This window comes from Vanessa cardui, chromosome 15, assembly GCF_905220365.1.
Source record: "Vanessa cardui chromosome 15, ilVanCard2.1, whole genome shotgun sequence".
NCBI classification, from domain to species: domain Eukaryota; kingdom Metazoa; phylum Arthropoda; class Insecta; order Lepidoptera; family Nymphalidae; genus Vanessa; species Vanessa cardui.
In genome coordinates this window covers 9497991-9512202 of record NC_061137.1, presented here as the reverse complement: position 1 = coordinate 9512202, position 14212 = coordinate 9497991, and the positions used below count along the sequence as shown (strand labels likewise).

Here is a 14212-nt window from a genome sequence, read left to right as displayed (position 1 = left end):
CATCTATAATATTTATATCTCTTTATAATCTCTTATGATATCGATATGACTTTTAGAAATTCAGTTAAGTTTTTTCTTAAATTTGAGGAACCTCTAAATATAATAACAGTATTTAAAACATCTTGTTAATATGCTAGTCGGTATCTACAGCCATTATAGAAAACGGATTATTAAAATTCCTTTTCCATCATAGGCACGATGATATAATTTAAAAAAGGTTTTTTTTTTCATTAATTAAATTCGCAAATTTACGGAGAGTAGATTACAGTTTTATTGTGTCACGAGATTTGCATTTTAGTACATGCGTGAAACATAACGTTTATGACGTTTGATTTTGATGCACAGCCGGTATTGTCAAAATAATGTCAACATTCTCGATACTCGAAACTCAAAACTTGTAATGTTTATCAAGAAATATATGTAAATATGTTTGAAAAGAAAACATATTTGTTTAAGAAGGCGATATATATTGAGGTCCTGGCAACTTCTGAAAACGGAATAAAAAAATAAACAAGCAAGCTATCTTTAAACAAACACAACGATAATATTCAGATAATTAATTTGCGATATATAGGAAACATGGAAAGTTTATGTAGAGGTTGTCTATCGAAACATGACCCGATTGAGTTAATTCAATACAGTGAAAAAAATAGAAGGTTATTTGTGTACTCTACTGGTTTACAGGTAATTTATATATTAATACTATTTGTTGTAAATGTATATAAGAGCACCTTTTTGTGTTGTCTTTTCTTAAGTTTTGTTTAATACATTGTATATATTTACAAGAATTATGTGTATCAACATTAGTATTTATCTAAAATTATCTATTTAAAAAAATTATAGGTCAAAAGGAATGACGCTTTCATATTCCAATTATGTAAGGAATGTTGTTTAAGTATGAAGACAGCATGTAACTTCAAAAAGAATTGCCGCAACTCTGATAAAAAGCTTAAAAGTTATATAGAACTCAAGGAATCTGGTGAAAACGTAGAGTTTTGCACATTTCTTAAAAACACTGATGAAACCATCAAGTTCAGGTATTACAAATTAGTTTATTTTATTCTTGGCAGTAATTAGTTATGTGTTATAAAGTAATAGAATTCAATTTTTTAAGAATATTAATAAATTCATACATACAGGCTTCCAATAAATATCGGAAACAGTACACCGGCTCACCAAAAAATCCGGGATGATGATAATGGTAAGTCATGTTTTTAGTTTAATAAGCAAATAAAAATTGATTGTATATATAAAGAGTCTGTTACATTTACAGTTTTGATATTGTGTTCCTAATTAAATATGTCCCAGTCATCATTTTATTCCTTAGATATATGAATAAATAATTTTAATTTTCTACATTAAAACTTAACAAGACAAAGATTTATTTGATTTTTATTATTTTTAAATTTTTGTTTGTATTTATATGTGATATATTTTTTATTTACGTTTTTATTGCATATCTTACAGATTCAACATGTACAAGTATACAAAACTTCATGACGGACATCCTTCAAGCTGAAGAAATTCCAGACAGTGAGGCACGCATCATCAGGGAAGTGATAGAGGAAGAAGCAGATATATTGGAAGACTCCCTTGACTCTCATTGGCTGCAGGATGATGTTTCAGTAGATAGTGATTATAGATTGGACTTCAGGTAAAAATGTTTATATCTTTTACTAAACGTAAATAATGTATTTCCAGAAATTATATCTAATTTAATAGTCTTAAATGTGTATAGTTTATATTGACATTGTTTTCATTATTATTTGATTCAGTTTCAGTCCCTTTTCTACACCTCGTTCAGCTATTAATGAAAATCAATTTAGTCCAATTAAAATGACTGACCAAATAAAAGACAGTCAAACCAAAGTACATAATCCAGAATTGATTATTGAAAATGTAGCAGACCATAATGTAGAGAATATTTTTACAAGTAAACCGGCCATTACTTTGAATGATAGTGACTTTCAAAAAGAATTCAATTTGAATGTATCGGAAGATAAAAAGTGTGTAATAGATGTTAATTTAGAGAATGCACTGAGAAATGACACAGCCCAGAAAGTATCATTGGAAGAATTGATTTCAACTCCTCCCAGTAAGTATCCATAAATATATATCTATGGGTGTTTATTTAACACTTTATTATACTCTACAGGAAAATAAATATGTCAAATAGAATGTATAAAAAGCAAGCTTGTATAGATTTTTTCCAGAACACACAAAGAAGAGAATAATAACATATATTGATACTGCAATTAATTTACTGATTAAAATATATTTAATTAATTAAATAAAGTAAAGCCCTTGCAAACACTTTTGTCTTGTCATTATAGAATATTAATTAATCACTTATATAGGCACTTACAACTTATATTAAATCAATTATTAACATGAATGTCACTCATACTAATGCACTCCACATAAGTATGAGTGACACTCATGCTTATAAATTGTTATACTCTATATAAGGTGACTGATGTAAAAACTACTACTAATGTAAAAATGAGAAAAAGGATAGCTGAAAAAAATATTACAAATTAGATTATATTGATATTGGTACCTACCCAATTGGTGCCATTTTAGTGATCAAAAATATAATTTTTATTTCAGTGATTCCAAATATATCAGGACCTCCTACACCTGTGATAAAAAATATTCTATTTGGAGATAGTATAGATCTTGATGATGAAATGACACAAAATAAAAATTATGATAGTCAACATCCTAAAGAAGAATTAAGAGATATACAGCCAGATATTGATGTGATCGATGAATTTCTTAATGTTAATCATGTAAAAGGAAATACTGAAGATATTGAATTTAGTAATAGTTTAATGGATTTGGATGAGGTTGAGAGTATAGATAGGTATATCAATAAAACATCAAAGAAAGATACAGATGACTCAGATATAAAAAGATCTATGTCACCTATAGAAAATAAATATTGTATAACAAATTTCTATTGTAAAATGTGCAAACGACAGTTTAAAAATTTGTTAGCACTAAAAGTACATTGCACGAAGTATCATAAATTTAAAATAGAGAAACCGAAAACTAAAAGGATTCGGAAACAGTATATTTGTGACTTCTGTGGAAAACTGTTTGCATCGTCCAGGTGTATTGTAAAGCACCTTGAAAAACATCAGGTATGTTATGCAGCTACTATGTACATATATTGCTATCTTGATAATATCCTACAATCCATGAACATTTATGCTTTATTGAGATTATCATGTCTTAATCGATTCTTACCAATTTGGAATAATGCAGACTTTGAGGACAAGAATTTGAGCAATTTTTGTAAAATCTGCCTCATTTAAAAACGTGTGTTACATAACATTTGAAATAAGTAAGACATGCAGGCAATGTAGATTTCTTTGTTCTAATATATAATTAATTTCATATAAATAGACTATTTATGATTACTTGATTAATAATTGACTTTAACGATGATGTGTTATAAATAACAGTAAATATGTATAGATATAATAATAGCATTGCAGCTATTTTATGTGCTTTGGCTAACTCACTGTGATCCATATAAAGAACATTAATAGGTCGAAATGTGGAGCTATTTTTTAACTTTTATTAAAAACGGAAATATGTGTTCAAAAAACGTATTCGTAATAATATGCACAAATTCTTTTCCTCAGCGATTTTAGTTGAACTTTGACCCAAGACGATTACTTTATTTTAAAGATTTATATTCTATAATAATAAAATATCGTTTTAATTTATATTTTCAGAAACCAAAAACGTACGAATGCAAGAAATGTACAATGATATTTAAAACAGAGGCTGGGATGAGATTACATGAAAGCAGTCACACGGGAATTAGAATAAGGAACAACAATAGTAAGGTCAGTAAATATTATAATTATTAATATTACTTATATACCCCTTTTTCCTCACCTATTTGTAGTTTAAGTAGTTTTAAAGTTAATTGTAGAAATAGAACTCGATTATTCAAATCTGAAAATATGTGTGTATTAATCAGATTAAAAGAGAATTACATATTTCATTAAAAAAATTGCAATTGTATTAAGTTTTAGTAATAAGAGTAGTATGCAATCATCTTATTATATAAACTCAGTTTATAACAGCAATAAAATCTTGAATTATAAGCAATACTGAAAAAAAATCATGACTAAAAACACGCAATAAAAGTTTTATCAATAAAGAATAATACATTTTTATTCTTTATTATTATAATGAAGTATAGAAATCTATGAAGTCTAAAATGATGAAATATAATTTCCATTATATTTTTTCAGAAATACGTTTGCAGCATCTGTGGAGCAGTATGCAGCAGTTCTTCAAATTACAATATCCATAAAAGACGTCACCTAAATAAATTTACAAAATCCTGTGTAGAGTGTGGGAAAGGTTTTTATAGAACTACGGATTTAGAAATCCATATGAGGTAAGTTCCAACTTTCAGAGATAACGATTAAGTATTATGCTGATAAGTTTTATCAAAGCCTTTTCTCTCAATAAATATCTTTACGTTCATTCATTTTCATGTTCAAGATTCGCTTAGTTATTTCAACCATACAAAGAGTAAAGACAAATAAATAGCATTTCGAAATTTCAACGTAATTGTTTTCAGAACGATGAAAGTTGATATAAGTTGAATTTTATTTCGATATCTCCCGCGCAATAAGTCGTATTAATAATTTGCAGGAGCGATTTTAACCTTTCATCTTTGCATTGCTCAGCTGCCAAATACAGTTAATGTTTTTTTCTGGAACACAGCACATATTGGACAAGGCATATTGTAGAGTGTAATAAGGCATTTTCTTTAAATTAAAAATTCTTACTTTAGTAAAAATAGGTAATGAATAAAAAAAACTTACGACTTTATTCTTGTTGTCACACGGTCTTTACTTGAATATGAATCGACGCATAAAATCGTAAATATAAAGATATATATATTTACGCGGGTGTAAAATATGATAAGTCTATTGATGTTAAAAATTGAAATCTTGGTATTTAAAGAAATGTTTTCGCGGAAGTGAAAGCATTTTCGAGCACTTTACAGCGTTCGTGGTCACGGGTAGACTACCCGTAAAACTAGCCATAGCCATGAGATATGTTTTCACAAAAGTTCCATATAAATATAATAGCTAAGTCTAAGCCATGGCTTTATTTATACACGAATTGCCGCCCGCAGCTTCGCCTGCGTTTTAGGGGTTGGTTGTTGTGTTAATCCTACCTATGTCTTTTCTTGTAGTTCAAGTATCCTGCATACCAAATTTCATAAAATTCGGTTCTTGGTTTGGTAGAAAAAAAGCGACAGATAGTTACATTCCCATGAATAATATTAGTATAGAAGTATAAATAAAGTTAATCATTTATAAAAACATATTTATTTATATTTTAGAAAACATACTGGAGAGCGCCCGTTTGAATGTAAATATTGTTCCCGCAGTTTTTCCCGACAAGACGTTCTCAACAGGCATATGAAGTGTCATACAGGTACTTACAGTCAGGTCTTTGATTTTATCAGTCGGTAACTTTTACTTGAAAATCCTCGATAATGTAGAATAATAATTATAAATTGCTGAACCTAATCGATACAAAATTTTGTAGATGATAAAAAAGCGTGGAATTAATACCTGACGACTTACAGGCAGGATACATTACATACATGTATAATTGTTTTTAACTAATATGATTGTATTTTTTAAATGTTTGGAAAAGAGTAACTACTGAGTTTCTTGTCAGTTCGTCTCGGTAGAATATATGTACTTTCCAAACCGGTGGTAGCTTAACTTAATAGTTAAATGACGATTCAGAAGTAAAGCCCACTTGAATAAAGTTTATTTTGATTTTTGATAATGCAATTATTTTTTAATCTCCTAATTAATAATCTTATTTCAGGGGAGAAGCCTTTCACATGTCAATTCTGTGATACAAAGTTCTGCAAATCATATGAATTGAAGTCTCATCAGAGTAAATCCAAATTGTGTATTCATCGTCAAATGGAAGTAATAAAAGAGAAAAACGATGTCGAAAATGAAATACTCGTTACAAATGCTTTTGTATTTTAAATACACTGTTAGTGCAAAAGAGAATGTGTAAATAAATATAAATACAGTATTAAAAATCGCTTTACTTTTGATTTATTAATTTAATTTCTCTGTACAAAATCCATTTAATTTATGTAATATCAGTATTGAAGAACCTTTGCCTCTAATTATAACCTTATTAATTACATAAATTTACTGCACATAATTTCAAAAGAATGTGTACTCAATTTAAACAAAAGTTAATAATTCAACCGAATACCCCAAATCTTAAAATCTGCTCACTTATTCCCAAATACATTTCTACTTATTTTCAACAATAGTAAGGTCAGTAAATATTATAATTATTAATATTACTTATATACCCCTTTTTCCTCACCTATTTGTAGTTTAAGTAGTTTTAAAGTTAATTGTAGAAATAGAACTCGATTATTCAAATCTGAAAATATGTGTGTATTAATCAGATTAAAAGAGAATTACATATTTCATTAAAAAAATTGCAATTGTATTAAGTTTTAGTAATAAGAGTAGTATGCAATCATCTTATTATATAAACTCAGTTTATAACAGCAATAAAATCTTGAATTATAAGCAATACTGAAAAAAAATCATGACTAAAAACACGCAATAAAAGTTTTATCAATAAAGAATAATACATTTTTATTCTTTATTATTATAATGAAGTATAGAAATCTATGAAGTCTAAAATGATGAAATATAATTTCCATTATATTTTTTCAGAAATACGTTTGCAGCATCTGTGGAGCAGTATGCAGCAGTTCTTCAAATTACAATATCCATAAAAGACGTCACCTAAATAAATTTACAAAATCCTGTGTAGAGTGTGGGAAAGGTTTTTATAGAACTACGGATTTAGAAATCCATATGAGGTAAGTTCCAACTTTCAGAGATAACGATTAAGTATTATGCTGATAAGTTTTATCAAAGCCTTTTCTCTCAATAAATATCTTTACGTTCATTCATTTTCATGTTCAAGATTCGCTTAGTTATTTCAACCATACAAAGAGTAAAGACAAATAAATAGCATTTCGAAATTTCAACGTAATTGTTTTCAGAACGATGAAAGTTGATATAAGTTGAATTTTATTTCGATATCTCCCGCGCAATAAGTCGTATTAATAATTTGCAGGAGCGATTTTAACCTTTCATCTTTGCATTGCTCAGCTGCCAAATACAGTTAATGTTTTTTTCTGGAACACAGCACATATTGGACAAGGCATATTGTAGAGTGTAATAAGGCATTTTCTTTAAATTAAAAATTCTTACTTTAGTAAAAATAGGTAATGAATAAAAAAAACTTACGACTTTATTCTTGTTGTCACACGGTCTTTACTTGAATATGAATCGACGCATAAAATCGTAAATATAAAGATATATATATTTACGCGGGTGTAAAATATGATAAGTCTATTGATGTTAAAAATTGAAATCTTGGTATTTAAAGAAATGTTTTCGCGGAAGTGAAAGCATTTTCGAGCACTTTACAGCGTTCGTGGTCACGGGTAGACTACCCGTAAAACTAGCCATAGCCATGAGATATGTTTTCACAAAAGTTCCATATAAATATAATAGCTAAGTCTAAGCCATGGCTTTATTTATACACGAATTGCCGCCCGCAGCTTCGCCTGCGTTTTAGGGGTTGGTTGTTGTGTTAATCCTACCTATGTCTTTTCTTGTAGTTCAAGTATCCTGCATACCAAATTTCATAAAATTCGGTTCTTGGTTTGGTAGAAAAAAAGCGACAGATAGTTACATTCCCATGAATAATATTAGTATAGAAGTATAAATAAAGTTAATCATTTATAAAAACATATTTATTTATATTTTAGAAAACATACTGGAGAGCGCCCGTTTGAATGTAAATATTGTTCCCGCAGTTTTTCCCGACAAGACGTTCTCAACAGGCATATGAAGTGTCATACAGGTACTTACAGTCAGGTCTTTGATTTTATCAGTCGGTAACTTTTACTTGAAAATCCTCGATAATGTAGAATAATAATTATAAATTGCTGAACCTAATCGATACAAAATTTTGTAGATGATAAAAAAGCGTGGAATTAATACCTGACGACTTACAGGCAGGATACATTACATACATGTATAATTGTTTTTAACTAATATGATTGTATTTTTTAAATGTTTGGAAAAGAGTAACTACTGAGTTTCTTGTCAGTTCGTCTCGGTAGAATATATGTACTTTCCAAACCGGTGGTAGCTTAACTTAATAGTTAAATGACGATTCAGAAGTAAAGCCCACTTGAATAAAGTTTATTTTGATTTTTGATAATGCAATTATTTTTTAATCTCCTAATTAATAATCTTATTTCAGGGGAGAAGCCTTTCACATGTCAATTCTGTGATACAAAGTTCTGCAAATCATATGAATTGAAGTCTCATCAGAGTAAATCCAAATTGTGTATTCATCGTCAAATGGAAGTAATAAAAGAGAAAAACGATGTCGAAAATGAAATACTCGTTACAAATGCTTTTGTATTTTAAATACACTGTTAGTGCAAAAGAGAATGTGTAAATAAATATAAATACAGTATTAAAAATCGCTTTACTTTTGATTTATTAATTTAATTTCTCTGTACAAAATCCATTTAATTTATGTAATATCAGTATTGAAGAACCTTTGCCTCTAATTATAACCTTATTAATTACATAAATTTACTGCACATAATTTCAAAAGAATGTGTACTCAATTTAAACAAAAGTTAATAATTCAACCGAATACCCCAAATCTTAAAATCTGCTCACTTATTCCCAAATACATTTCTACTTATTTTCAATTTTAAAATTATTTTTATTGCAAGTGTATCAACAAAGTTTACAGTATATTTTTATTTTTGAAGCTATCAAATGTAATTGCACGGATCTTATAACTGCACAAAGCCTGCATTTTATTATTACTGTATAATTTTTACAATTATGTACAGTTACTCTTTCATTGAGCACCAAAGGTTCACCAGGCCTGATTTGTTTGATACAATTCAAAGTATATAAATTAATGCACAAATAAAGAACATTAATGTCATAAATCAATTGTAATAATCTTAAGTTGCATGTATAATTAGCATTTAAGTATAAAAATACCTTGGTTGACTTATAAATTCATTCGGTATGTGAGATAATAATTGATATATTAAAGAAATACAGTGATATTAGCTTAATAAAATGTATTTCCCTATTATACAAAAAAAAAAACAATAACTACCTAATTCTTAAATAATAAATTTGGTTTTAACAACTAAAATATAACATTTACAACATAACATTTTTTTTATTTCACAAACAAAAACTCATTCTTCATATTTTTAACCCAAAACTTGATACAGGAGTATTAAAAAATAAGATGTATTTCTATGTATAAGTCATTTGTTGACCGAAAAAATGTGATGTAGCAGATCAACAGTAACACTATTTCTAGAGATAAATATTAAATATAGATATTTATTTCTATTATTCTATGATTTTTTTTACTATTGCTATTTCCAATATTGTCATAATTCAATAAACTTTTTATAACATCAATATTAATTGGTAGTTCTCCCACGAAATATAACAATATCAAAAAAATAAATAGCAAACTTTATCAAGCTGGACGAATAACAATATCTTATTTATTCTTTCATGTGTAATTTTTATTCTTAATTTTCAAATGAGTCATTTTCAGTATATTGCAAGATATTTAACCATTTGAAACATTTATTAAGTTAACAATTTTTTCATTCAAATAAAAAGCATGTGGAATCAAGATTTAACAATTACACAATAACAGTTATAACTTATAATTTATTCCTGCTACTTACCATAATTTCTTGTCACTTTCTAAGCTTAGTACTCAGCACCTTGGATTTCCATCATGAACATTAGTCCAACACTTACACATTACAACTATTAAACTAATTTAAGCTAAGACTTTTGACCTTTCGGTCGGTGGCTAGGTGTATTCGAAATCAGACAGTTGTCCGCTAACTGTACCCGCATTGATGTGTTCTCTTTCCTTAATTCTGTTAATTCTTGATTCAGCCTTAAGACTTCTAATACAAGTTTGTCGTTATCAACCTCCAGCTTTTCCAATCTAAAATCAAATAATTTTTATAATCAAATGCTCATAAGATATGAAAGTAACTCAAAATTGTTTTACTTACTTCTTCTGTTTCTCAGTGAGTTCAGTAATGTGGTCACATGCTTTTGCTAAAATGCCACCCTTGCTCGCTGTGTCAGGAAGACCAGAATTGGGTACTAGAGCAGCTAGTTTAGTGATCCAACTGTTAATTTTATCCCTTCGGCGCCTTTCCACTTCATTGTGGGTTGCCCTTCTTTTGTCATCCCGCTGAAGTTATAATAAAAGTATATGATAGTAATCATATCAGCTATCACAGTACTCAAATAGATTTATTTATTATATTTTGTTATTTTTAAATAAATTAAATGATTACCTTTTTAGCTGTTATAGCTTTATTTTGCATTGGTTGCCTTCTTATAACTTTTTTTTGTGTTGCAGTTGTACCAAATACTTGTACTGGATTGCTTATGACATAAAACTCACCGCTGGGTATAACTGTCAATATAAAAATGTAATTATTACACTTAACATGTACACTAATTATTAAAAGAAATTACTCTAAATAGTCTTTCTAAAATTAGCATGTAAAGTAATTATATATTTTTTTCTATGAACTTACAATAAATACAGAAATAATGCCCTGAACATGCATGTCATGTTATTTATTCGAAAAGTTTACAAAACCAGAAATATTATTCATAAATATATAAAAGAATATATGGTATTATATCAATGAGATTAACAAAAAGCATTACTACATACCATGTGTTGGTGAATGGGAAGACATAGTATTAGGTGTTTCTTCACCAGTCATTTGGACTAGTTTGTATGTCACTGCTCCAGCTGAAAAAATATTAAGAATAAATCTCATAGCATATATATATAACAAATTATATATTATTGAAAACAAATTATATTTGTTTTCTAATCTGTTACTAAAAATATACTACAAACAAATAAGTGCAACACTACGAAACAGTTACTTCCTATAATCTAAATAAACAATGAAATTAGTATGTTGTATCTCTCATATTTAATGGAAAAGTTGTAGTGATACTAAAAATTTAATTAATCTGGTTAAACTTACATATATCTTTAAAGTTATATGAAGAGCTATTATCTTCTTCATTACCATCCAGAAAAGACTGTGAAACTAAATGTGATCTTTCACACTCAGCACTCCCTGAAATTCAAATAATGCAAATTACTACTTACAGTATGCTTATACATAGTTAAACAAGCCTCTTTTAATTTATTAAATCAAACATTTAATTGAATAATACTATTATGTTTTAGTGTTGACAAATATTCGTATTTTGTTCGAATAAGCAATGTGAATTCAAAAACAATTTATTTCGTACCAAATGATCCTTCATCGACCATGCCCAGCAACTCACTATCTGCACTGTAAATAATATTTACAATAAACAAATAAAACTAAGTTATTTGAACATAAATAATATCACGAAAGAAGAAATATTTGCCAAATTGCAAAACTAATGTTGACCTTCGCTGGCACTTTAGATTAATATAATTATGTAATACAAATGAGACCGAAACATTTATATAAGATGCCGATAATGTTTTACCTGTTATCGAGTGAATTTTCATGGATGTCAACTTCAACTTCTACTTTGGCCATTGCGCGTAATTATTTTTGAATTTTCTAAACTTGATCACGGGGACAAAATAAAGTGGTCATGTGATGAAGCCAAAGACAAATTGACACAGATATCTAAGTGCAAAGTGCAGTACCCAAAAAGTCATAGACAATTATATAATATATTTATATAATAATAAACGAATAAATATACTTTATGAAAAAATATTGGTAATTTATTTTTTCAAGCAATTTTAAATATATTCTAGTAATAGTTACGATTTACAAACTTTTATAAATCACTATCTTATGAAGACATTTATACTAACAACGTATTTTATAAATAATCCGCTAGATGGCATTAAGATAATTACTAACATTTTTTTAAATTAGTTTCGCATGTAGGTCGTTTAATTTATAATTTTTTTTCGTTATTTTTTATTGATTAAATGATGATCACAAACCTATTTAAAAAAAACAACCTTATGAAATTAAAAAAATATATAACATATCCAAAAAAGAAACGATTAGCTCTTTCAGTTTTCGTTACTATCAAAAATACCACCAGACGCGTTTGTATGGTACGATGTCAAAATTTTTGAATTGTTAAATTGTAGTCTCTAACCATAAATACTTAATAACAAACAAAATATACTAAGAAGAGCACGTGACATCGCACAGGACTTAGTTCTATTTTGTTTATCATATCATCGTTAGGTTCTATTAAAGAATGTGTTAATATGAATCTGTATCAAGTACACTACGTTAGAGCAGCGTTATTCAATAACCTTCAAACTTCTTTCCTATCAGTAATAAGAGACTTTCGTTACAGGCAACACTGCATATTGCTATATTTCCAGTTTTCGCTTGGAAAGCGAGCAACTAATTTGAAATATTAATTAATACGCTATACTTAAAAATATGTTAAATTATTTATTCTTTTATTATTGTACTTCAGTGACTAAAAGTCACGTTTGAAATTGAAGTAATTCCTACCGAGAGTTTGACTGAGTTGTTGTAATAAATTGACGTTCATCTATGAATTCAACACACATTTTATCAAGGCCTGTGTATTGAAGGTAGGTTGATTTAATTTGTTCATTTTGAGCGAACGAGAAATTCAATTTTGTCTGTCTGCGATACATCAATCATAATTTTAGCTTTCATTTCGATGATGCTATGACTGTTTTTAAAAGCTGTTTCTTTCAGTTTCTTTTATAATGTAGATATTTCTACTTCATTGTGGAAAATGTAAATAAAGGAACATATCAACAATGGAACAGAAAAACGTTAGCATAAAAAAAGTTTACTAAGATTAGTTGGTCCAATTGAGGCTTAGTTGTATCTAATGGTAGTACCTATTCGTAGTAGAAATATAAAAAAATCAAAGGATGATGATATGAGTAATTTGTAATAAAATTACTCACATTACATTAATTTATGTCACTATATTAATTTACCAATCGATTCATATATTATTTATCCGCTTATTGTATATAATTATCTCCTTTTACCGCTCATCCACGAATCTAGCTTTCTTCTGCCCTGCCCGTTCACTACTAGCTCGCTGCACCACGCCACGAGAGGAAGTGACGGGAGTCCCACAAACTAATAAATGTTATTTCAAATAAAAACGTATTTAAAAATAAAAGCCGTACTAAATATTATTATTTCAATTATCATTGTTTCAATTCAAATTATATTTAAATAATCATGACAAATTAATTAATATTATAATTTCTTACACTTGGAACTTACATATTGTATTGCTCATATGTCCGCACTTAAATTGCCTTAAACTTAACAACAATAATTAGTCTTGCTACCTGGTAAATATCTGGAAGGGTAGGTATTCAAGGCTGGCTTTCTCAAAACTACCAAGTTACAACTTAAAGCGATTTTTCAGTGAATGAGAAAAAAATTATAACAACAAATACATTTACCGTGGATTTGTGCAACATAAGGGGGTGGATCTTAAACGCTGTTCACTTTCACCTTTAGACAGCAAAGCCGGCCTTGTTCTTTCTTAACGAGACTCAGGTTTCTTTACCAGTAGATCATTACCATTACCGCTTTTCTTTTCTACCCGGGTTCAAAGTGTAACATAGGAATGTTCCAATTTGTACCGCAAACTGTTTAGCTAGATGAGGTCATATCTATCTATATGTTTCTCGCCGGACGATACAATAGTGGACTCTGTCGGCGATGTGGTGCTTCAGGGTATGTAAACCGTTTATTCGCGTATAGAGAGAGTACAGAGCAAATTAGATAAGAAGAAAGGATATCATCCGAGTAAAGGCATTAGAAGGAATATCTAAATATATCTACTAATAACTGTTTAACATTTACTTTGTATGAGCGAAACCAGTCAAAAGCAGTTGAATATAAAATGAAAACTATGTAAGGGTAGAACATTACGATTTTAGAATTAACAAACTTAATATATCTTCTTATAATATCACTTCGAAATTTGTAGGATTTATAGTTACT

General features: G+C 28.4%; 3 protein-coding genes across 3 annotated transcripts; 2 read left to right on the top strand and 1 right to left on the bottom strand.

Moving 5' to 3' along the window:
* The first annotated feature begins 403 nt into the window (after window positions 1–403).
* On the top strand, window positions 404–6117 carry LOC124535584 (zinc finger protein 662-like). The gene is made up of 10 exons (XM_047111843.1): window positions 404–684; window positions 844–1037; window positions 1140–1201; window positions 1468–1654; window positions 1776–2095; window positions 2611–3146; window positions 3747–3860; window positions 4275–4423; window positions 5384–5478; window positions 5884–6117. The coding sequence occupies exons 1-10, from the start codon at window positions 580–582 to the stop codon at window positions 6051–6053; spliced, it is 1932 nt and encodes a 643-aa protein (XP_046967799.1). The 5' UTR covers window positions 404–579; the 3' UTR covers window positions 6054–6117.
* A 232-nt stretch (window positions 6118–6349) lies between these two features.
* LOC124535583 (protein krueppel-like) lies at window positions 6350–8613 on the top strand. The gene is made up of 4 exons (XM_047111842.1): window positions 6350–6356; window positions 6771–6919; window positions 7880–7974; window positions 8380–8613. Exons 2-4 carry the CDS (start codon window positions 6915–6917, stop codon window positions 8547–8549), a joined length of 270 nt encoding a protein of 89 aa, XP_046967798.1. The 5' UTR covers window positions 6350–6356; window positions 6771–6914; the 3' UTR covers window positions 8550–8613.
* Window positions 8599–11849, bottom strand: LOC124535582 (upstream stimulatory factor 2). The gene is made up of 7 exons (XM_047111841.1): window positions 11712–11849; window positions 11484–11527; window positions 11210–11305; window positions 10885–10965; window positions 10496–10617; window positions 10205–10389; window positions 8599–10134 (listed from the first exon to the last, which is right to left on the bottom strand). Exons 1-7 carry the CDS (start codon window positions 11762–11764, stop codon window positions 9966–9968), a joined length of 750 nt encoding a protein of 249 aa, XP_046967797.1. The 5' UTR covers window positions 11765–11849; the 3' UTR covers window positions 8599–9965.
* Between the last annotated feature and the right edge of the window lie 2363 nt (window positions 11850–14212).

Excerpts from the sequence above, each read along its gene's own strand:
- LOC124535583 (XM_047111842.1), top strand. Across the intron at positions 7,975-8,379 it reads GCATATGAAGTGTCATACAG|GGGAGAAGCCTTTCACATGT; the intron begins GTACTTACAGTC and ends ATCTTATTTCAG.
- LOC124535582 (XM_047111841.1), bottom strand. The coding sequence starts at position 11,764 with ATGGCCAAAGTAGAAGTTGAAGTTGACATCCATGAAAATTCACTCGAT. Across the intron at positions 10,390-10,495 it reads AAGCTATAACAGCTAAAAAG|CGGGATGACAAAAGAAGGGC; the intron begins GTAATCATTTAA and ends TTATAACTTCAG. Across the intron at positions 10,135-10,204 it reads CTCACTGAGAAACAGAAGAA|ATTGGAAAAGCTGGAGGTTG; the intron begins GTAAGTAAAACA and ends ATTTGATTTTAG.
- LOC124535584 (XM_047111843.1), top strand. The coding sequence starts at position 580 with ATGGAAAGTTTATGTAGAGGTTGTCTATCGAAACATGACCCGATTGAG. Across the intron at positions 685-843 it reads TGTACTCTACTGGTTTACAG|GTCAAAAGGAATGACGCTTT; the intron begins GTAATTTATATA and ends AAAAAATTATAG. Across the intron at positions 4,424-5,383 it reads GATTTAGAAATCCATATGAG|AAAACATACTGGAGAGCGCC; the intron begins GTAAGTTCCAAC and ends TTTATATTTTAG.